Raw genomic sequence first — 25,372 nt, 5'->3', positions numbered from 1 at the left:
GAGAGTACACCAGATACAGCTATTAGAGCCCTACTATATGCCTGCACTAGTGTCACAGGAGAGTACACCAGGATACAGCTGTCAGAGCCCTACTATATGCCTGCACTAGTATCACAGGAGAGTACACCAGATACAGCTATTAGAGCCCTACTATATGCCTGCACTAGTGTCACAGGAGAGTACACCAGGATACAGCTGTTAGAGCCCTACTATATGCCTGTACCACAGTGTCACAGGAGAGAACCCCAGGGTACAGCTGTCAGAGCCCTACTATATGCCTGCACTAGTATCACAGGAGAGTACACCAGATACAGCTATTAGAGCCCTACTATATGCCTGCACTAGTGTCACAGGAGAGTACACCAGGATACAGCTGTCAGAGCCCTACTATATGCCTGTACCACAGTGTCACAGGAGAGAACCCCAGGGTACAGCTGTTAGAGCCCTACTATATGCCTGTACCACAGTGCCACAGGCAATAACCCCGGGGTACAGCTGTCAGAGCCCTTCTATATGCCTGTACCAGAGTGTCACAGGAGAGAACCCCAGGGTACAGCTGTTAGAGCCCTACTATATGCCTGCACTAGTATCACAGGAGAGTACACCAGGATACAGCTGTCAGAGCCCTACTATATGCCTGCACTAGTGTCACAGGAGAGTACACCAGGGTACAGCTGTTAGAGCCCTACTATATGCCTGTACCACAGTGCCACAGGCAATAACCCCGGGGTACAGCTGTCAGAGCCCTTCTATATGCCTGTACCAGAGTGTCACAGGAGAGAACCCCAGGGTACAGCTGTTAGAGCCCTACTATATGCCTGTACCACAGTGTCACAGGAGAATAACCCCGGGGTACAGCTGTCAGAGCCCTACTTTATGCCTGCACTACACATACATAAGAGATAACCCTACACATACTATATGGCATAGTAACAGCCCTGAGATGCCCTGCACCAGGCACTGACAGACTGCTAACGTGACGTGTGGCTCTCACTACCAGACAATGTATGTAGATCTATCCATCTGAGCACTGTACATGTGTCCGCTGCCTCCGCCCGCACTCACTTTCACGCTTTGATCACTGGAGCAGGTCGCCATTCTCCTGCCATGAAAATCGAAGGAGACATCGTGGATGAGATCTCTGTGATCTGCCGAGATACTCCGAGCCACAAACATGCCGATATCTACTCAGGGTCCAGTCTAGAGCCTCCAAGCACAGTCCGACCCCACGTTCAGCTAATAGGGCAAGTTGTAGGATTACTAGTTACAGCGCATGTGCAAACTTTAGCCGCCCTTTACGTATTTGCCATCTACGAGAGAGCGTGCGGGTCACGTGTTATTATGGTCAGGTGACACGTTGTGTTTCCGTGAGAGAAACTGAAAGATGGCGCATGAGCAGAGCAGTTAGCGGAATGTGCCCCTTACTTTAGCCATGTGATTAATAATTGCTATACACAGACGACTTTGTGTGTGAATCAGCTATAAAATTAAGTTTCTCTCTATGTAAGCAGAGTGTGGCTGTATGTGGGCACTGTATGACTGCAAAATATTGCGCTGTGCAATCTCAAAACCCACAGAACTGCGGGAGTGATGTATTCAAATGGAAGGGCCTCGGCAGGCTTTCTATGTTGGTCTTCTCTGATTTTATAGGATCCAGATATTATAGTTGAAATTAGAGATGTTATGGTGGCGTAACTACTGCATACCTCCCAACATTTGAAGAACTGAAAGAGGGACAAAATGTGCAAATTTAGCCCCGCCCACTTGTGTTGACTCCGCCCAGTCTCATTAATTTTTCATGTGCCCGCACACAGTATAATCCTCCTACAGTCACCCGTAAATTATATGTTCCCCCTCTATCTCTCCCCCATTTCATATACACCCTTCATCTGCCCCCAGTTTCATGTCCCCCCTCCATCTCTGTCCCCAGATTCATGTCCCCTCCATCTCCGTCCCCAGATTCATGTCCCCCCCATCTCTGCCCCCAGATTCATGTCCCCTCTCCATCTCTGCCCCCAGATTCATGTCCCCTCCATCTCTGCCCCCAGATTCATGTCCTCTCCATCTCTGCCCCCAGATTCATGTCCCCTCCATCTCTGCCCCCAGATTCATGTCCTCTCCATCTCTGCCCCCAGATTCATGTCCCCTCCATCTCTGCCCCCAGATTCATGTCCCCCATCTCTGCCTCCAGATTCATGCCCCAGATTCATGTCCCTCCATCTCTGCCCCCAGATTCATGTCCCCTCCATCTCTGCCCCCAGTGTCATGCCGTCCTCTCCTTCATCTGCCCCCAGTTTCACGTTCCACCTCCACATTAAACTTACCTTTTCCTCGTTCCCCCGCTGCACTCTGCGCGCCTCTCTCTCTCTCTCACTCGTGCACAGTTGTAGACGTGATGTGACGTCATCACATCGCGTCTACAAGCCAGTAGCCGGCGGCAGCGGCGAAGTGAGGAGCTGACCTGTGTCAGTTCCTTGCTTCAGCCGCGTATGTGTTCAACTCAGATCTGCATCCTCTGGACATACCTCCCTCCAACCGGGACCGCGGGACATGTCACCGGAATCGTGAATGTCCCGCGGAAATCGGGATGGTTGGGAGGTATGCTGCTGTAGCTGTCATCTTGTCTACTACAGGGTTTGCGATTATAGGGGTCCGGTTGGCACCTGCTGCTTCTTTTTTTTTTTTTAAATAGGCTCCAGCGGGTTATGGATCCTATTTACTTACTAATCCCCATTCCTATCCACAGCTGCCGCCGCTTCAGCTCTCTGCATCGCATATCGAGTCACTGACACAAAAGAGTGTTAGGACATTGCCGACACATTGGGCCCCCTAGGGTACAGAGGTGGCCATGGAAAGGAACAAGCAACACGATAAAAGCATGTGTTTCGTTTGGACTGAGAATATCCGATTTGAAACTGCTATTATTATACTGGGGGGGGGGGGTCTTTTCGGACCCCTGAGTATAATGATCGGAGGCGTTACTCACCTCTTCTGGGCTCTGCGGCAACTTCCTTCTGTCTTCAGTCCTCTTCAGACCTCTAGGTAGGACTGTCAGATCTGTGAGTTGCACCCTCAGGATGGCACCCGGTACCTGTGCTGGTGCCACACTTCTGTGTCCAGAAAAAATTACACAGAGGACTGCATTTGGACTTGGGTCTTACACACACTTTACTACCATGGTGATGAACCTATAGCACTCATGACAGAGAGGGCACTCAGTGCCCTCTCTGTGGGCACCCATCTGTGGAACAGATTGTACTGTATGTGGATCACTGTGGAACAAGTTGTACTGTGTGGGGACCACTGTGGAGCATATTGTAATGTGTGGGGTTCACTGTGAGGCCCCGTTCATACGACCATATTTTGCAGGTCTGCAATTGTGGATCTGCACAGTATTAAAGAGGACCTTTCATGTCCCTCACCTTCTGTCTCTATCCCTCTTCCCTCATAGATTGTAAGCCCTTGCGGGCATGGCCCTCTATCCCACTGTGCCAGTTGGTCAATGTTAGTATTATATGCTATATATTTTGTGTACCGTATGTAAACCCTCAAATGTAAAGCCCCATGGAATTAATGGTGCTATATAAATGAACAATAATTATAATTTCCTCGGGCACATGTGGTTATATATATTATATATTATTTGCCTGGGGCAAGAGATATCGGTGCCGTTACGAATATCTCTTCACTGTCAGAAGGGTGTTCCTGACAGTCTAGCTGGACTGTGAAGAATGTCCCCCCTGACAGTACTTGTCCATAGCCCTGTACTTTCAGAGGGGGTGTTCCTTACCGCCCAGCTATGACGCTAAACTGTGTACTAATCTATGGGCAAGTACAGTCAGGGGGTCGTTCCTCACAGCCCAGCTAGACTGTCAGGAACGCCCTTCTGACACTGGGCAACAAAACAAACAATATAGCACAAGCACGGATAGAGTGAACCAAAAAACATGAAAGTCACTCAAAACGTCACTGTAAAGATAAGGTCCTTACTAGGTGTGTGTCAATACCTGAAAAACTGCATCTCACTGTATACATAGTGTCTGTACTTTTAAATTACGTAATAAATAAACGAATTGCTATAAATTTGGAGTATCTTTGATATACACTCTGAGTGTCAAATTCCCTATATTTGTTCCTTCTGACAGTGGGCAGAGATCATTGCCTTTATAACGGCATTGATATCTCCAGCCCCAGGGGACATAAAGGGAAAGTCAACAGGGTGCACTGTCGGCTTTCTAGTGGTATATTAAACCACATGTGCACGAAGAGATGAAAGGTCCTCTTTAAGGTTAATTTGTCGTGTTGGCACTTTGCGATAAATTAGTGGGTTTTGAGTTGCAGTTTGGGCACTCAGTCTCTAAAAGATTCGCCATCACTGTTCTAGGACAACTAGTCAAGCAGCACTTTTCTCTCTGCATGTTTCATGTGGGAACCAAACAGAAACCACACGGACCCCATTATAGTCTATGGGGTCCCCTGTGCAGAACATGAAACAGGATGGATGATTGGATAACTTACAAGGGACTTTTTTCTATCTTCCAAATTCTTTTCTAAGTAAAGGATTATGTGAAATGTATGCTGGGAAATAACTCTTAGGGCCCGTTCACATGGGCACAGAGGGGGCGGATTATGGCGCGGAATCCACGTCATAATCCGCGCCCTCACAAGGTAGTCTATGGAGACCACTTGCAATCTTTTTTCCGCTAGTGGCATGTTGCCGCTAGCGGAAGAAAGAAGCGAACTGCCCTTTCTTCAGGAGGATTCCGCAGCTTGTTGAGCCACGGCGTCTGCCTCGTGGCAGCAACCTCCAGAATAGGCCCATTCATTTGAGCCTACTCCTGAGGGAAAAGCTGTGCCAGTCGTGGCAGGCGGATTTTGGCCCGAGAGTGACGCGGCTCCCTGCGTCACTCTCGGTGCCAAAATCCGCCCTTCCGCTCCCCATGTGAACAGGGCCTTATAAGTGTTTTCACTTGCCACAGATTCTAAGTAGTCTGTGAGAGACTTTCGCACTAACAACACATGGCTGAGATAAATATGTGCTGTTGAGAATAATGGAAGAATTTAGTAAGATTGGCATATTGCGTGCCAGTGTTAGTATTATGAGTGCTGCTGGCGGATGCACTTTATAATAGCATCGTAGAGAAGTCCTGGGATTAAGAAAATAAAGGGAGTCTACCATCTCTCCCAAGCATATTCAACTGCTACCACCACATTACAGTGATAATAATCAATATATCTCTGCTATGTACTGTATGTCAAATTTGTAGATTTGGAGAAAGATTATTTTTAAGTCTTCAGCAAATTAAGCAATTGGCCTACTGGGGACCAACTGCCTCATTTGCATTAGAACTTCAAGTTGATTTTCTCCAAATCTACAAAACTGACATATATAACAAAGGTAGGTTGTTTATCACTTGAGCTCTGTAACATGATGGGGACAGATAGATATGTCTAGGTTGTAGTCTTCCTATAAATTATGCCAGTCAAGGACTATCATAGTCATGCCAGTTTTCTGACATGAGTTATAGTGAATCTGATAGGCCAAGGTGTATCTGCCCTTCCTGCTTTTCCCCAAGGATCTGTGAGTGCCTGCAGATACAATTTTGAACTACCATGTGATCTCAGATTCATCAAAGTCCCATTCACTGGTTCTTCTGCTCTACCTCTTCTGTCAAACTTCCTCCCTACTCCTCTACCTCTCATATAATCTATTCCCTGTATCCCCTCATACATATACTGTACATAGTACTCCCTCTCTCAAAGTAAGGTCACCAAACCCCTTTAGGCCCCATTCACATGGGGTGCAGTATGGCGTATTGTGGTCCTGATTCTGATGCGGGAAGTCACGTCAGAATAGGGCCAAAATGCGCCTGACACGGCTTCTGACAGTCGCGGCCTTCTGCTCCGGAGTGGGCCCAAATGATGGGCCTAGTCCGGAGGATGCTGCCGCGAGGCGGACGCCGGGGCTGAATCAGCCACGGAATCCGGCTGAAGAAAGGGCTTCTTTTTTCCATAAGCGACAACATGCCGCTCACAGAAAAAAGTATGCTACCGGTCTACATAGACCTCTATTGTGAGGGGGCGGATTATGACGTGAATTCAGTGCCAAAATCTGCCCCCTCTTGCCCCGTGTGAACGAGCACTCACCTTCCCCAGAGCTATCAGCAGCAGTTGTGCAGCTTGCAGGAGCAGTGGTGACATCATCATCACAGTGTAAGGTCTTGGAATTTAGTTTTAGCTCAGTAGCGGCTGAATACTATACTCTATAAAGACATTTGCTCAGACACAATGCCCCTGTCTTTACACCACTTCCAATGACTGTAGGTGCCACCACCTGTGTCCATCTTCACCTGGGCAAGTTAGGGTGTGTTCACACTAACGTTGGTGACCATCAACAGTGTCTGTAGCTATTGTGTGACACTAAGAAATCCGTTAAAATTTCCATTCATGTCAATGGGATTTTATCCTGTGTCTATTTACACCCAAGTCCGTTTTTTTTCCAGTGGACAAAAAATCCTACATGCAGGACTTTTCTGTCCGTTAGAAAAAACGGACAGCAAGTGTCCGTTATTTTTTTAACAATGAAGTCTAGGGACAACGGACTTATAACAGACAGTAACTGATAGCCATCAGTTACTGTCTGTGTCTGTTATGATAGGTGTCCGTTTTATTTTATATTTTTTTAAACAAACACCTTCATAACGGAATCCAACGGTAGTGTGAACCCTGCCTTAGGATAAAGGTTGCATTTCAAAGAGGAAAAATTACTTCTTCTCACTTGCACCATGTTCCAGCAATGAATACTAAGGTACAGGGTGTGTTAGACCACACAACTAACACTCTCGGCACCAACTCCTGTGTCCACGTGAAGGGAATGGGAACAATAAGAAGATCCTTATGTAATTGCATGATGAAGATATTGTCAGGCCCAGTTCACATCTGCATTCAGGTTTCCGTTCGGGGAGTCTGCTTGGGGACCCCCCCGAATGGAAACCTATCTGCATAAAAAAGCGGTTGCCATAGGAAACTGGCAGATCCCATAGACTATAATGGCTCTGTGTGGTTTCCGTACGAAAAGTGCGGAGAGAAAAGTGTGCAGGATTCTTCTCTTCTCATATTTCATGCGGAGAGGGGAACGGAACGGGACGAACGCATGTGTGAACCGGGCCTCACATACAGGCAAAGATGTTAGTTTTGAAAAATGGGGTATGAGCCATAGAGACAAAACACATTGTACCCATAAAGGGGTATCCATATGTCTAAATGTATGTCTAAATACTAGTATAATGTAGTTAGGTGGTCTTTGAAGAGCCATCTGCCCCATCATTGAGCATGGCGAGGGAGAGTAGTGCATGCGCGAAACCAGTGCTCACCCCTAACATGTCTCCTACTGTGTTGCCACTCACATTCCCTGCCCTACCAGAAGTAATGAAGTCGTGTTCGTCGCCATGATGAACAGTACTCCACCAATACCATTCTGGAGGGTATTAGAAACTGCACCAACCGCATGAGGGACGGTCAAAGAGCAAATACAGTTACTTTTTTTTTTTTTTTTACAACCATTTGCTGTACTTCCACAATTTGTATAGCTCTCACAACTGGCTAGGTCCTTAAGGGTTAAACATAAGTGTATATGTTCTGGCCTATAGTCCTATGTGGCCCGTCATGTAATGTGTGGTGTTCCTTGGCACTGGTCACAGTACGGCTGCCTCACAAACTTTTCTATAGGCACCTCTAGCCGACATGACTAGTGAGAGCCCACAGGAAGCCAGGACTGATGATGGCCGCTCACTACCTGCGCCCACAGATAATAGTTTACCCTTAGACTTCAGGGGATCTCCAACTAGGCGGAGCGTAGCTTGGACTCCGCCCCCAAAGTCAATGCCTGCCGCTCATGGGCTATTGGGGAGTGCAGCCGGTTGCCAAGTTAGGGTTGAGCGAATGATGCTGGGAAGGGGCGTGGAGTTAACCGGAAGAAGGCGTGGTTTGGAGGCCGGTGCCGCGGTTGGTGTCGCAGATCGGGGCTGTAGCTTGTTTCCTCTTCTCTTCCCGTAAACACTGTCGCTGTGTCCCGGGTCCGTGCACAGGGCAATGCGGCAAGGCGGAGAGCTGTGAAGACGGAACCGGAGGGCGGCTCCTGTGAGTGTAGTAGACATGGAGAACGAGTTCAAGAGCATTGACGAGGAGAACCGCTGGAGCCCGCTCTATGGAGTGAGTAGTGCGGCTGTCATTGGGCGGCCAGCTGGGCTGCGCGTAGTGTGCCAGCTTCCTGGAATTACTGTCAGGTTTCCATGCATTACTGCCTACGTATAGTGTGTGCGTGCTGTACCCCGGCCGTGCGCTTACATAGCTAATAGCTGTAGTGTATCCTATAGTAGTATACGTGTAGTACCTGTATGGGACTGCTGCCTATAGTAATATACATGTATCTGTATGTGACTGCTGCTTATAGTAATATACATGTATCTGTATGTGACTGCTGCTTATAGTAATATACATGTATCTGTATGTGACTGCTGCTTATAGTAATATACATGTATCTGTATGTGACTGCTCCATATAGTAATATACATGTATCTGTATGTGACTGCTCCATATAGTAATATACGTGTAATATCTGTATGTGACTGCTGCCTATAGTAATATACGTGTAGTATCTGTATGTGACTGCTCCCTATAGTAATATACGTGTAGTATCTGTATGTGACTGCTCCATATAGTAATATACGTGTAGTATCTGTATGTGACTGCTCCATATAGTAATATACATGTAGTATCTGTATGTAACTGCTGCTTATAGTAATATACATGTAGTATCTGTATGTGACTGCTCCATATAGTAATATACGTGTAGTATCTGGATGTGACTGCTGCCTATAGTAATATACATGTATCTGTATGTGACTGCTGCTTATAGTAATATACATGTAGTATGTGTATGTGACTGCTGCCTATAGTAATATACATGTAGTATCTGGATGTGTCTGCTGCCTATAGTAATATACATGTATCTGTATGTGACTTCTGCTTATAGTAATATACATGTATCTGGATGTGACTGCTGCCTATAGTAATATACGTGTAGTATCTGTATGTGACTGCTCCATATAGTAATATACGTGTAATATCTGTATGTGACTGCTGCCTATAGTAATATACGTGTAGTATCTGTATGTGACTGCTGCCTATAGTAATATACGTGTAGTATCTGTATGTGACTGCTGCCTATAGTAATATACGTGTAGTATCTGTATGTGACTGCTCCCTATAGTAATATACGTGTAGTATCTGTATGTGACTGCTCCGTATAGTAATATACGTGTAGTATCTGTATGTGACTGCTCCGTATAGTAATATACGTGTAGTATCTGGATGTGACTGCTGCCTATAGTAATATACATGCTGTATCTGTATGTGATTGCTCCATATAGTAATATACATGTAGTATTTGTATGTGACTGCTGCCTATAGTAATATACATGTATCTGTATGTGACTGCTCCATATAGTAATATACATGTAGTATCTGTATGTGACTGCTCCGTATAGTAATATACATGCTGTATCTGATTGCTCCATATAGTAATATACATGTAGTATTTGTATGTGACTGCTGCCTATAGTAATATACATGCTGTATCTGTATGTGATTGCTCCATATAGTAACATACATGTAGTATCTGTATGTGACTGCTGCCTATAGTAACATACATGTAGTATCTGTATGTGACTGCTGCCTATAGTAGTATACATGTAGTATCTGTATGTGACTGCTCCATATAGCAATATACATGTAGTATCTGTATGTGACTGCTCCATATAGCAATATACATGTAGTATCTGTATGTGACTGCTGCCTATAGTAATATACATGTAGTATCTGTATGTGACTGCTCCATATAGTAATATACATGTAGTATCTGGATGTGACTGCTGCCTATAGTAATATACATGCTGTATCTGTATGTGATTGCTCCATATAGTAATATACATGTAGTATGTGTATGTGACTGCTGCCTATAGTAATATACATGTAGTATCTGTATGTGATTGCTCCATATAGTAGCATACATGTAGCGGTATCTGTATGTTACTGCTGAATTTACTGTGGACTTTGTTTTCAATAGGAAGCAGAGATCGCAGCAGAACGTGCAAAAAAAAAAGTGTCCTGCTCGATCTTGCCGTGGAGTCCGTGGTACAAGACTCCCTACCTATTCCTCTAGGTCTAATTGGCAGTGGGAAGCCGCAACGGAATGCTGATCCGCTGAATCAGCATCTGGTCGGTGCCAACCGCTGCTGATTAGGCCCAAATGAATGGATCTAATCAGTAGGGAGTCTTGTACCACGGCAAGATCGAGCAGGACACTTCGTTGGTTTTTTTTCTGCGTCCTCCTACGATCTCTACCTCCAAACAGTGTGAGGCGGATTTCAGACAGAATCTGCCCCAGATTTGAGGATGAAATTAGCCCCCAAATCCATGACGAATGCTTTTGGTTGCATGGCATTTTTAATGGCAACTTTTACGTGTAACTATATTCCTACAGCACCCTCCATCCCTGCACACACGCACAGTTCCCTAAATACAATGCTTCGCCAAAACTTTTTTTCTTAAAGAAGAAAAAAAAAAGTCATAAATCCTGCAACTTTCACTCTGGCCATTAAGCCTAGTTGCTGTATGCTTGCCAATTCTGTAGGAGTTTACTTTTTTTTTTTTTTTTTTATATGCTGCAGTCACCATTTGGTACTCTGCTCTCTCTCTCTATACACAAGTCAGCGGTCACTGGCTCTCCTCTCCCTCATCCTGGGTAAGATATACCGGGCCTAAGGGAGATCTTCTACGTCACTTTCTCACGGCCACCAGGACGGTTGTTCTACGTCACTAGCGAATTACTACAACCCCCTCATTGATGGAATGGCTACAGGTGTTCCATCTCATCAGAAGGATGGAGGTTCTTGTCGCGGAGGATTCCTCTGCCTCCTCCAAGCTTGATGCCCTCTGTGGGTTGTGTTTCAGGAATCCTCTGAGTTTACCTCTTCTCATAAGTCTTCCAATCTCCCTCCCACTGCCTTGGCGGTTTTTGACCGTGCTTGAACTGCTGGTGCTAGGTTCACACTAGCGATCGGCTGTCAGAAACCTAATCTACTTAAAAAGAAAGACTAGAAAAATAGACTGTAATGGGGTCCAATGGCTTTCCGCACCAAAAATGCGAAGAGAAAGGTCCTGCCTTAGGTCTGTGAGGCTCTGCGTGTCATGCATGACCAGTAGAGTACAGTACAGACTCTGCTGTATCCACTGTAAAAGTAACTGATAGAATCCATGTTTGTTATACGTGATCCCTTGTTTGTCGGCAAGGGACATTTATGCAGACACTAAGAGTATGTTCACACATTGTGTTTTGCAGGCAGAAAAAAATCTGCCTTAGGGATTAGGAAACTTTTTTTTTTTTTTTTAATTTTTTTACATGATGTGTTTTTTGCGGCAGATTTTGATGCAGTTTATTTTTTTTACTCTAGCACACTGCCTAATAATCAGCCTGCAAAAAACTCCATGTGAACATACCCTATAATTCTCTCTAGAATCTTATGCACAGACCTATGTTTTGAACACCAGGGGGTGCTATTTCAAACAGATAATTGCAATATTTCTTCAAGTAATCATCTATATTATTATTACTTTACAAAGATATACTAAAATGCATATTCAGTGTACTTATTGCCATTTGTATTGATAGCACAGCACCTTTTAAAGCCATTTTCTTATCTTATTAACTACTCATAGGATGGAGGAGAACTTGCATCCTAGTGTGGACCCAACCTCTTGGGTCCTCACTGGTCATAATGTGTTTTGCTTCCCATATTCCAAGGACTGTCAATGCCTGGAGAGGGACTCCTAGCAGTATGGTTGTCCATGATACTAGGTGTCCCTACCTTCCAGCGACATATGGTCCCATACTGTAATTGTTGGACAGGCAGGCCCCATCTCCATTCATTTAAACTGGATTACTGGACAGAACCAAGAGCTATATTATTGCCATCTCTGGCGGGCCCAGAACTGAATGGAGTGAGGCAGCACTGTCTGACCATCACTTCATTTGCAACAGTCCAAGCATTCAGACCGCCACCAATTTATTTCCTATTTTGTAGATGGTGGGGTAAATTGTTAAGATGAGAAACACTTTTAAATCTAAGGCCCCAAGTTACCGAAACGCAGCAAAAAAAAAAAAAAAAAAAAAAAACGCAAGATTTTACAGTACAAGCAAAATGAATGAGATTCTGGCTAATGCACACGTTTCATAATGAGCTGCACACAGCACATAATGGTGCGTACTAATGTTAGATGTTGTAGATGCCTCCCATCTGTTCTCCTGTAGGTCAGATATAGCAGTTGATGTAGAATGTGCCAGGTTACATAATCCTTCATTAACTATCTCTATAGATACATAAAGTAGCTCATATACAGTCCTCCTGCTGCCAGTAGAAGCTGGTGAGGAATATGGATCAAATGGATTGCATGAACCTGGCAATACAATGTATGGCCATAAGGGGCAGATGTGCTGCAGATTTTCAATTTGGATTTACAAACTGAAAAAATGCAGCATATTAGAGTATGGGCAAAACAGATAAGGTTTAATCTAATCTGATCCTAAAGCAGCCTGTTAGTTTTTGTTGCAGACTTTAGCAAAGGATTTCACTGCTTGTATTGTTTAGAGGTGCATCTTAAAGGGGTTGTCTGGGATAATAGATATTTATAATCTAAGCTACTGTGTATGCCAACACTCCAGCTGTATCGCACAGGCGTTAAGAAGAGGATGTGTCGGCCGCACAGAAGAAATGACGTCCCGTTCCCAGACGGTCTGGATCGGGAGACTGGTAAGTATGATGGGTTGGAGGGGTTGAGTTAATTAGGAAGGGCTAGTAGTGAATGGGATAGCTAGGGAAACTGGGAGGAGGTGTGAGTGAGGGAGGTGGTGTGAGTCATCTCAGTGGCCCTTGGCATCGTGGTAGTTGTAGGAAAACGCAGAACAGGAAGATGCCCTTCTAAACAAATGCAGAAGATTCCAGGAGCTCACAGAGAAACCCAGAAATCACAAAATATGACTAAAGGTATTTGATTGAACTTATTCATCTATTAAACGGATTCAATCAATAAAATGAATTTTTTTTTTCTCCGTAATACGTAGTAATAGCCTTAAGAAAGGCTATTCTTCTCCTACCTTTAGATGTCTTCTCCGTGTCACCGTTCGGTAGAAATCTGGTTTTCCTCGGTATGCAAATGAGTTCTGAAGCAGTATTGGGGACGGTCCCCAGCACTCAAACAGCACTGGTGGCGTCCCCAATGCTGCAAGAGAAATCTCCAGCGCCGCCTCTATCTTCGCCTGGAACGGCCTCTCCCTGCGTCGTCTTCCGGCTTCTAGTCCTGTACAGTTGGCTCTGCCGTCGGGCCTTGCGCAGAGCCGACTGCGCATGCCATGGCAATTTTCCTGTGGCCGCTTAGTTGGCTCTGCCCAAGGCCCGATTGCAGAGCCAACTGCGTTTGCCTAGAAGTTTGAAGCCAGTGCTGGAAGACGACGCAGGGAGATGCCGTTTCAGGAGAAGGTAGAGGCGGCGCTGGAGATTTCTCCCGCAGCATTGGGGACCGCCCCCAGTGCTGCTAGAGAACTCATTTGCATACAGAAGAATACGGTGGTTTCTACAGAACGGTGGCGTGGAGAAGACATCTAAAGGTAGGAGACTATTAGCCTTCAAGGCTATTCATACGTGTTAGGGAGAAAAAAATGTAATTTTAATGATTGAATCCCTTTAATAGCATTAACACAATACAGACCTCTTTTGAAACTATATGTATATATAAATATTTTATTTTTTTTTGCCCAGAAAACCCCTTTAAACCACAATTTTTTTTTTTTTTTTTTCTTTATAAGTCCTGAAAGTGTCAAACCCTTTGATAAATGTGGTGTAAGACGTTTGAATTTTTTTTTTTTGTTCAAATTACATGATCGTTCTGGCACAATATGCTGAGATCCGTCATTGTGGAAGCACAGCTTTTTTTTTTTTTTTTTTTTTAATTGTGGATTTTGCTACAGGTGTGTGGTTGATTTTTTTTTTTAAGCCGCAGCAAGGAATGCATTGAGCCAAAGGTAGAAATATAAGCTTCTTAATTATTTCCCTTTCCTTTTGTAGCCAAGAAATAGCAACAAAATCTGCAACAACAAAAAAAGGCTGGGCTTCCACAACGTGGGGCCTCAGCTTAATTCTCTCCCATTGTGTACATGTGAACATGGACCCTGACCACCCCCATTGTACCCTGTCTGTATTTTCAAGTTTGTGTTTTTTATACAGTTTTGCAACAGAAAGCAGAAGTGGATTGGGAAAAAGAGAAGTGCCATTTGACCTCTCTGTTTTCTTTATAATCCACATCTGGTCTTAACTTCAGAAGCTGCATTAAAAAAAAAAAAAAACCCTGATAATGGAAATAAACCCTAAAGTTGGTCATTGACATTAGATTTTCATCAGCCTAATGGCAGCTGCACACGACAGTTTCACCCCTGAAACCCGGTCCGTGTATTAGCCAGACTTACTGACTTAAACTTCATGCTGGGAGCTGGACTCCTAGCATCCTAGTTATCTTTGATGGTAGGAGTCCCTATCTCCGGCAAAATACGGTCCTGTATCAATTAAAGTACAATATAGTATGTTGCTGGCAGGTCGGGACTCCTAGTATCATAGATATCTATACAGCTAAGAGTCCGACTCCCAGCATCCAAGTTCAAGCTGGTAAATCTGGTTAACACATGGACAGAGTTTCATGGGTGAAACTGTTGTGTGTAGCTAACCTAAATGTCTGATTGTTTAGGTGATGGACATAGACCTTTTTTCATCCATATCAGTTATGTAACTACCTATGTTAATACAGTGAGCATTTGTTTACAGTCGAATGACATCACACTGTAATCAGCTGAAAGATAATCTGTCAGAGTATGTTGACACTTTTTTTTTTTTTTTTTGGGCTGAAAAAATCTGCTTCAGGATTTAGGAAATTTATTTCTTTTTAGAAATTTCCCTTAAAAAAAAAAAATAAAAAAAAAATGCTTTTTTGATGTGGTTATTGCATAAACCATGTAAAAATGCATCAAAAACCTGTGGCAGATTTTTTTTTTTTTTTCCCATTTACCATTGATTTCTATGGGTTTTTCAAGTTGGCATCTGCTCGAAGATACCGTATATACTCGAGTATAAGCCGACCCGAATATAAGCCGAGGCCCCTAATTTTACCACAAAAAACTGGGAAAACTTATTGACTCGAGTATAAGCCTGGGGGGGGGGGGGGGATGCAGCAGCTACTGTAAAATTTCAAAAATTAAAATGGTCGTAGTTTTTGGGTGCAGTAGATGCTGGGGAAGGGGAGGGGGTGTTTTGGTTGTCTGTCTGTCTGCCTGCCCCTTCCCTGAGCCTGAGGACTGTTTTTTTTTCCCCCACTTGGAATTCAGCCTGGCTGAATATAGGGTATCTGCAGTGCTCCTATTAACCCCTTCCTGATGGAACAGGAGCACTGCAGATCCCCTATATTCAGTAGACAGGGCACTGTCAGACACAGGGATACCTAATGTGTATGTGTTTCACAGTCATTTTCTACTTTTGTATGTATTCTAGGGAAAGGAGGGATTAAGAACTTTTATTTATTTATTTTAATTTTTGCACTATTGTATGGGAGATTCTATACATTGACATTGTGGCTGGTCATAAACCCCCCTCACCCTCCTAAAAAAAAAATTATTTTTTTTTTTTTTTGCTGACTCGAGTATAAGCCGAGGGGGGCTTTTTCAGCACAAAAACTGGGCTGAAAAATTCGGCTTATACTCGAGTATATACGGTAGGTCATGTTGCTTTTTTTTCCCTCTAGCTGAAAAAAAATCTGCTATTGACTCCATTGAAATGAAGGGGATGTGTTTTTGAGCCTGCAAAAAACTTCATGTGTACATACCCTCATGCTGAATTTTTTTTTTTTTTTTTTTGACAGGTTGAAAATATCATGCTTGGCTGCACTTGGCCTGTCATCCAGCTTGTGCCCTTACTGTTTAGTACAAACAGTCCCGTCAACACTTAAGAGGCCTCTGTGATGGCCATATGAAATCCTAATGTCTTTGACTGGCCTTAGGGAAGGGTCACATGGGTTGTACTCGGTCAGACGCCAAGAGTTTGTCATCAGCTACCGTAATCCACTGTTGTGTACAAGTTGCATAAAGTGACCTGGGTTTGTGGTTTTCAACCTGCAGCATGTTGGTTATTGTTGCAGTGAAAGTCGTGGTAGACCCACATCATAAATTGCAGGTTTGCCTCTGCAAAATCTACCCAATTCCAGGTGGCCATAGCTTTCAGGAAAATAAGTTGCTGAACTCCTTTATATAATTTAATTTTAATGTCTACCCATTCTGACTCTAGACGTCTAGCGCTCCTAACTTCTGAGTCTGGCTCTAGATCTGACTAAGATTTCTCCAGGCCTGGCTTAGTTTTTTTAAAGAAACAAAATTACAGTGGCAAAGTGATGTTTCCAGCATTTTCAAATGATCCTAGATTTCTGGTTATTGCACTTTAAGATGCATTTAAAAGCATTATTTGATCTTCTCAGAAAATAGGGCAGTACTTAAGGGAGCCGGGTGCTTGTAATATGTAACTTAATATTTAATTGCTGATCATTTTAAGCTTCCTTCTTACACAAAAATATAAATCGCTCTTTAGACTAAGGTGAACAAATCCCTGAGGTCAGGTATGTATCATTCCTAGAAACCTGCTGCAGGCGCCTAAGTTTTTTTGGCTTATTTATTGAAGAACGTGAGATTGCTTGGCGATCACTTACAAGATGAGACTCTGTCCATGGTAACGCTCACACAGAGGCACCTGTAGATTGCCTGTTTATATCATTTATATTTCAGGAGGTTATCTAAGGATAAGTCATCAATATAAAAGTCATGAGAAAACTCCATTAGGCTAAATTCCCACATAGTGAGCCGCATCCAAAAAGCATACAGGAAAAACATTGCAGGTTTTCCCTCATCACTTTTCACAGAAAGTCTGTGGAGTTTTGAGAGATTACACTATGCGCAACCTAACTAAATAGTCCCCCCATGGCTGTGTTACTGAATGCCCTCAATCCCATCAGGGCTCGTTCACAAGGGGCAAGAGGGGGCGGATCTTAGCGCTGAATCCACCTCAGAATCCGCCCCCTTACAAAATAGAGGTCACGCTCACGGAAAAAAGAAGCAAGATGCCCTTTCTTCAAGCGGATTCCGCGGCTGATAAAGCCACGGCGCCTGCCTCGTGGCAGCACCACCCTCCGGACTAGGCCCATTCATTTGGGCCTACTCCAGAGCGGAAAGCCGCGACTGTCGCGGTAGGTGCATTTTGGTCCTATTCTGACGCAGTTTCCCGCGTCAGAATCAGGACCAAAATACGCCATTCCCTGCCCCATGTGAACGGGGCCTACCGTTCAAGATGATCCCCCTCCTCCGGGGTTTGAACAAAGTGCATTATGGTTCACCTACACAGGAAACTGTCACTTTAAACCTCTCTAATTCCCAAGCCGCAGGGATTAGAGACCCCATCTCAGTGTTGTAATAAAGATTAGATTGAGATATAACTAGTTAAACCAGAGTTGCATAGACTCACAACTTTCACTGTAACCAGTTTGTAGAACATGTGCAGAGAGAGGAGTATTCTTCTGTTCCAGTCACTTATGACAACCCCATGGGTTCATGGGATTTTACTTCCACTTCGTTTTGGTTGGCAGGCCGTATTTTATTTTGAAGGTGTTGCTGTCTGTCTCTTTGTGTCTTCTTGCTTGTAATGATCAGCATGTGTGAGACTTCCTGTTTCTTAATTTGTTGTTTCTGGAAAGTTGTAGTAATTTGATCATCTGGAAGATTATGTTCTGGGAAAAACACTGACCTTTAGTTTAGAAGAGGTCAGTGAGCAAAATACCCACATCTTGCATGATGACCTTTACTGAATATTGAAGATGTAAGCAGTTATATGGACTTGGGTTACTTAGAATATGTTAGGTTATCTCCATAATTTTAAAATACTCAAATGTATGATACATTTCTGTCACCCAGTACCCACACAGATCAGTTGCTCACTTTTGGTTTACAGGCCAATGACGTTCCATTCATTCATCACTTGACCTGTTTACAGCTCTGTCTCATTCAAGTGAATAGGGAGCCTATAAAATGTTTGGCCCTGTGATTAGCATTCAGTGTAGATGCCACAGTTCTTACCTGAACAATGCGGTGTCTTCAAACAGCTGATTGGTGGCGGTCCTCACAAAATGCGTTGTATCTTATGTAGAGTCTGGATGCGGGTCACATGACACAGTTGAGGACCAGAAGGGAGTGGACAACTCTTTAATAACCTTATTGTATCAGCACATCAATTTACATCATGTACCTTTCTGATGGGCTAGAAAACAAAAATCTTGTCAGAGTGCTACCTAAAGTTTTATCCTGTAGCCCTCAATATTTTCATATTCTGTATTGTTCAGAGTGTAGTCCTCTTCTGTAAGAATATGTTGTGAAGATTGTGTTCTAGAAGTGGAAAAAAAATAACATGGATAACTATTGGAAAATTGTTTTACCTGTGGACCACTGCTTTTCTGACCTAGTTTTTTGTAGCAATAAGAGTCCGAGATCATTGTTGGGTCACTTAGTAGCTTAAAGTAATGTTCATTTTGTTTTCTAGGAAATAAGGTTTAATTCACCTGTGCTGCCCAATAAAATAGCGAAGAGTCCAGAAAATAAGAATCGGAACAGATACAGAGATGTTAACCCATGTAAGTATAATACTCCTTGTAACTCTTCTTTAACTGTCAAGTGTTTGGGGTTTTTTTTTCTCCTGTATTTGTAATAGAGGTGAATATTTAATATGCAAACCATAAGTACAGACTAAGGGTCTACCATTTGCAGTGCGTGTCATGGGTATAGGTCTGCAGATACTGCTGAGGTATATATCTGATGTTTAAAGAGAACTTGTGGTGTGTGTGTGTGTGTGCGTATATATTGTGTATATATATATATATATATATATATATATATATATATATATATATATAAATAATTATATGACCTGGATGTATGTTATTGGGCTTTTCAGACCTGGTGACAAGTCCTCTTTAAGGCTGGGGCCCCACATGGTGTAAACACTGCGGTCTGCCCTCAGTGTAATTGCAGAAGAAAAAAAACATGGTGGCTTACAGTTGCAGGAACCAGGTTTACCAAATATATAGTCACTTGAATGATACAACGCTGAGCTGAGTGCTGTCTAAAATGTAAAGAGAACAGAATATTTTCATTCTCTGCTTTGCTTTTGCTCTCAACTAAACTGAAGGGGGCATCATAGGTTCTTGGGACTTCTATTTATGTAATAGAATTGCTCTTCATTATGTTAAATTTTTCACTTTCTTTTCCTTTTTCGATCTGTGGATTGTCAGTTACAATACATAAATTTCATCTGTTTTTTCCTATATAGTGCCACGCTAAAGGACAGAATTTCGCAATACCTAGTTGAGCAAAGATAGAACATGTCTGAGCTCATGGCAGGAAAATGCAGTCAACATAATTGTATAATATAATGCAGATTATTTGGGTCTGTTAAAAAGTTGTACTGGTTTAAACAAAATTGTAATTCTGCCTGAGCTTTGGGTTTGTTACACCAATTTAATCTTCTGTCACTAAAGACTGCTGAACAATAAGGAATATCCTGGTTAAAAATCTATAAAAGTACTTGGACACCTATTAGATGTGGATGAATATAATGGTGCTTTCACACAGAAGTTTGCATTTCTTGAAAAATGACAGACGCTGCTATGTAGCCATACTGTTGCATCCGTTCTCCATATGCTCAAAGGTCAGGCTTCCAGTACATGGAACGGAATAGAGTACAGGAAATCTGGTTCATAAATGTACTGGATTTCCTGCCCCAGTGATCTATGATGCTAGGAGTCCCTGCTTTCCAGCAACTCTATTGTACTGTATATGGTATCTTACAGTAGAACCTTGCTAAAGTATTGACTCCTAGCATTATAGATCACTATGCTACTGAGAGTCCAGATCTCCACACCAGATTCAGTCCAGGAAACTTGGGTAATATATGGTCTGGATTTTCCATATTATATTTGCTGGTGTGCAGCAGGCCTTAAATCAGATTGCTCTTTTCCATACAGCAGACAAAATGGCATGTCTGGTGAATGAAGGTCTATGGAAACATTAAGGGAACTTCATTTTCGCCAGTGCTAAATGTGACTCAGAAATGCTTTGCAAATGGGCCAGTACACGGTGTAACACTGAGAAAAGGAAGGGGTAATAATCGATTGCTGGCAATGGGCTGTGTGTTGTCATATTTGTGTTAGAAGCAGCAGCACAGCCAACTATGTAAAGGGTTTGCACATACAGATGATGCAATACACAGTGTGAAAGCATCCTAAACATGTTAGATTGTTACTCATCATCATCATTTGTGGTTTGTTTGTTAATTTCCTCGCCCACAAGTGCATCCTTTCCGAAAATGTTGCCTATATGGATGGCCTGAAACTATTTGGCCTTTTAATGATAAAAATGTTACCTATGAAGGATTTAATAATGAGTACTACATTATGAGATTCGGAAAGCACATGCAGATTATTGCCCAATCTGTGTTTATTTCGGATATATAATCCTGTGGCAGATTGCTCGGATATATCATTACAATTGTTGAGTTTGATCTCCGGGACACTCGCTGATTGTTTCTCCTGCAAATGATGGGTTGTAATGCAGACTGACATCAGGCCTTATGCTGCCTCAGTGCCCATCATCATAAATTTTTTTTAAAACTTTTGCATTCATGCCTTTATAATTTAGGTTCTACCCAACCTGTAAAAGTACAGCTGCACACACATACTAAAAATACTGTGATTTTCCATCCAGGTTTGTGTAGTGTTAGGCTCTATGCACACAAACGTATGCTTTGTCCAAGTGCTAGCTGTATTTTTAATTGCTAGCGCAATGATCTATTATAAGCTATGGCCCCATACACACTGTATGTGATAACTGGTCCATGGAGAGGGCTGTGAGCCCAGGGGCAAACTCAGAACTGCAGTCTGGGATTACTGCAAGAGTGAATGGGTCTATGGAAAGGATGGACAGCACATGGACATCATGCATATGCTATTTTGCCACAGACCAGCAAATACATACAGTAGTGTGTATTTAGCCCTACAGTAGTGGCAAAGTGGGTGAGATTTTTAGCCACCTCTGCTGTGTATTTTTTGCATTGTGCAGTGGCATTTTATGCTAAATTTACAGTGAATTTTTCCTCTACGTGGACACTCCTTTTAATAGTATGGACTATTAAAGTCAGAAATGGGTGCACATCTACATTTTTGGTATCAAGCAAGGGATTGTTGTAGGAAAAGCTTTCCTTCTTTCATAGGGCTAGTTTATTTCCTGTCCTTGTATATAAGCATGCACTTGTGTGCACAAAGCTGTGATACTGGAAGTGCCGTATACTGTGGCTATACAGTATGTAAAAATATTACTTTAATTTCTGAGAATTCCTAACCTCATGCCATGTACAAGCATTGGTACTTCGCTTTCCTGCATCATTCATTGACAGCGGGCCTCTACTGCCTCCTTTTTATCATTTGTCTCTCTTTTGCTGTCATTTTTGGCCATTTTTCCTGAATAATGGTCACTTTTGGCAGCACAGGAGAAAAATGCTAGTGTCCACAAATGCTTAAATAAATATATATGGAAATGAATTGTCTAGGAAATGCTTTGCCCTGTGTCCTTGAGTTATTTTGTTTAGCGAGTCAGTTTTATTTATCAAGCGAATGCTTGTCCAGCGCTTACTGTAAACCCTCTGAAAACAGCTGATGAATGAATCATAAGTGTCTCTTGGAGATTCCAGTAAGAAATGATTCTGTGTTTGTTCCCCAAGTCGATAAAAGGCCTAGCCAATTCAAGTCAGGCAGAAACCATGGAGCCATCACCACAATACTATGCAGCACAGTGACACGGTTTTTCTCTTGGCTGCCTTTTGTCACATTACGGTCAGCAGTAGGGTTTTTTGTGTATTTTTTTTTCTTCTTCTTTTTCTTTTAATGTTGGACATAAAAGACCTGTTGCTTAGTAAAGGTCAGTTTACACAGAGGTGGTAAGTGATCATAATGACATATCGTCTTCTCTGCTTGTTCGGTCTTGTCTGTCTTAAGGAATTCGCCTTCACTTCCAGATAGGCATTTATAGAGCGTGTCAAGTCTTGTTCGGTATATCACATTAAACTGCTGTCTCTTGCTGTAAAGCACCTTGCCTGATATTATATAATATGGTGGATGATCATGTTTAGCACACTTAATATTAAATTAGAGAAATGCATTATAAGCACTGGTTTTGCAGCAATTACCATATTTACTCGAGTATGAGCAGACTTTTTCAGCACAGTTTTTATGCAGAACAAGCCCCCCCCCCCCCCCCGCTTATACTCGAGTCAGGGTTGGACTGGCAAAGACCTACATAAATTAAACGAAGGAGGAGGTCCTATAGTGCTACAGTAATGATATAGGACACTCCCCCTTCTCTAGCTAGAGAGATGAAAGCTCGGGAGGCCCCTGCTACTGCCCTGCACCGAGGAGAGGAAGCTAGAATAAAGTGAAAGTAAAACACACGTACCTGCTGGATTACTATTCCTAGTAATGTCAGGCGTTTGGGGTTATTAATTTAGTTTCAGTAACTGACAGTAACTGCCTCACATTAATAGCAGTCCCTCATATTAACCCTGTGTGCCCCATATAAGGGTTACTAATTGTGAGACACATACTAATAAAGGACCTTAATTATAAAGATAACTACTTATTACCTCCATATGCCCCACATATTAGTAACTGTTATGTGAGGCACACAGGGGGTTAATGTGAGGGACATGAATGGGTTAACTGCTATTACTATGAGGCACATGGAGTTACTAAGCTGTAATGCACATGACCATGATGTCTCAATTAATGTAATTTTATTGGTATCTATTTAAATTTTTGAAATTTTCCAGCAGTTGTTGCATTTCCCCTTCCTTAGGCTTATACTCGAGTCGATAAGTTTTCCCAGTTTTTTTGTGGTAAAATTAGGGGAATCGGCTTATATTCTTGGCAGCTTATACTCGAGTATATACGGTATGTAGTTTTTTTGGGATTTTTTTTTCTGCTGTGACGTTACAGTACAAAATCTGATCACAGCCCAACATGGAGTTAAGAGGTTAATCATAGCTGTAGTAGTCTCCATCACTTTATGATGACTGGTGCTGCTCTGTCTACTGCAGTGGTTCTTAACCTTGTTTGAGGTACCGAACCCACCAGTTTCATATGCACATTCACCGAACCCTTCTTTAGTGATAAATCAAATATGATTTTTTTCCAAATTCAAGACCTAGGTATATGTTTTTTTTACTGGTACACAAAATGAATCGTGCATATGGCCTAGGGTTCGATCGAACCCTGGTTAAGAACCACTGGTCTACTGGGAATACCTCTGGTAATGAGAATGAAGGGTTTCGTTTTCTCATGCAGAGACAGCCACTTTCTGCGCAGTAGAATACAAGGACCATGCAATCCATAGTATGAGGCCATGCTTCAGTTACTGCTCCATCTGGGTGGCTTGGACCTCCGGCATGCAATGGTAGATGGTGTAGGATATTCAGTATTTAATCGTCATGTTTGCCCCTTTTTTTCCAATTATGAAGTGATGGCATAGCTATACACCAGCACTTTAGTTTTGCTGATAAGGCAGGGGCCTGGACATGATCAGCCGCTTACTTGTCAACAATTGATGAACTCGCCTGAGCTGGGGGGTTGTTGTTAATACCATAAGTACATTAAAGAGGTTTATTAGGCCTACACCCTCCAATAACACTATCACCTCACTGACATCTGTACAGCCTCCCCCCTCTCCTTCTGTCTCTACCCCCTTCCCTCATAGATTGTAAGCCCTTGCAGGCAGGGCCCTCTACCCCACTGTGCCAGTCGGTCATTGTTAGTATTATATCTACCTGTATATTCTGTGTATTGTATGTAACCCCCAAATGTAAAGCACCATGGAATTAATGGTGCTATATAAATAAATAAATAATAATAATAATTGCTCATTACAAGTCATAGGCACCTTTTTGTTTTAACACAGTCTATAACCTGTTGACAGGCTGCTGTTTTTTCTTTCAAGAACGTGTTTGGCTGAAGTTAGTTTTACCCCAATCTCCAAAATTAAGTGAAACACTATAGGGTTAAAGGACTACAATTTATTATAAAGTTGTATTACATTATTTAGATGGAGGATCCCTTTAAAGGCAACATTTCAGGTCTATCTGGGATACTAAACCACCAAAAGAACTCTTTTATTCTTACCTGACTTCTGTATTCGGAAATCACTTGCAAGTAGGGTTTAAAATCTTGAAAACTACTAGTTTGTGGCAATTTTTTTTATTTTTATTTTTTTTTATAAATCATTTTGAGTTCGGTTCAAGTGAGCCATGGTCAGACCAGTAAGTGTGATTGATACACGGATTTTTCCTTCCATACACAATGGCATGTATAGCCTTATCCTGTCTTTCCCCACTGCATGGGCAATTTGTTTAGCTATGCAGTTGATGATCACTGACCACGCGGCCCTCCACAGTCCTGGCTATGATTTTATGGTAGAGAATGTGCCCACATGAGCATATTCACTGTCAGATTCAGTAAATGTGGCATAACTTACCCAGCCTAAAACATGGGGATGGGGGGACACCATCTGAGCGCAGTCAGGAAAGCTGCTTGCTGTCTTTGAATAAAGTACCGTATTTTTCGGACTACAAGACGCACTGGACTATAAGACGCACCTTAGGTTTTAGAGGAGGAAAATAGGGGAAAAAAAATTTGAAGCAAAAACTGGTAAAATATTTAATATATGGGAGTTGTAGTTTTGCAACAGCTGCAAGGCCACATTGACAGGTGACCCTGCAGCTGTACGGGGATGCATAGAGTGTTTTTTTTTTTTTTGCGGGGCCAGATGTACTTTTTAGTTATACCATTTTGGGGAATGTCTATTTCTTAGATCACCTTGTATTGAAAAAAAAACAGGAGGTGATTTAGAACTTTTATTTATTTCATATTTTTATTATATATTTTTAAAGCCTTTTTTTTTTTTTTTTTTTTTTTTTTTTTTACTATTTTATTCCCCCCCCGGGGGCTTGAACCTGCGGTCACTTGATTGCAAGTCCCATAGACGGCAATACAACTGTATTGCCATCTATGGGACATTCTGTCTATTAGCATTACGGCTGGTCATAGACCCAGCCGCAATACTAATATATAGCAATGACAGGCC

At 42.6% G+C, this 25,372-nt stretch overlaps 2 protein-coding genes across 2 annotated transcripts in view; one reads left to right on the top strand and one right to left on the bottom strand.

Annotated features, from left to right (window-relative positions):
- CEP192 (centrosomal protein 192) overlaps positions 1-1,289 on the bottom strand; it is a 104,677-nt gene extending 103,388 nt beyond the window's left edge. The window contains exon 1 of the mRNA XM_075271976.1: positions 1,066-1,289. Within this exon, the coding sequence (XP_075128077.1) occupies positions 1,066-1,176 (111 nt within the window). The 5' untranslated portion in view covers positions 1,177-1,289. The remainder of the gene's footprint in view (positions 1-1,065) is intronic.
- A 6,685-nt stretch (positions 1,290-7,974) lies between these two features.
- PTPN2 (protein tyrosine phosphatase non-receptor type 2) overlaps positions 7,975-25,372 on the top strand; it is a 35,407-nt gene continuing 18,009 nt past the window's right edge. The window contains exons 1-2 of the mRNA XM_075270705.1: positions 7,975-8,211; positions 18,732-18,822. Of these exons, the coding sequence (XP_075126806.1) occupies positions 8,155-8,211; positions 18,732-18,822 (148 nt within the window). The 5' untranslated portion in view covers positions 7,975-8,154. The remainder of the gene's footprint in view (positions 8,212-18,731; positions 18,823-25,372) is intronic.

The sequence above is a fragment of the Leptodactylus fuscus genome, chromosome 4 (assembly GCF_031893055.1).
Source record: "Leptodactylus fuscus isolate aLepFus1 chromosome 4, aLepFus1.hap2, whole genome shotgun sequence".
Lineage (NCBI taxonomy): Eukaryota > Metazoa > Chordata > Amphibia > Anura > Leptodactylidae > Leptodactylus > Leptodactylus fuscus.
Note: the sequence above shows the minus strand (reverse complement) of the source record. Positions and strands in the feature narration are given on the sequence as shown.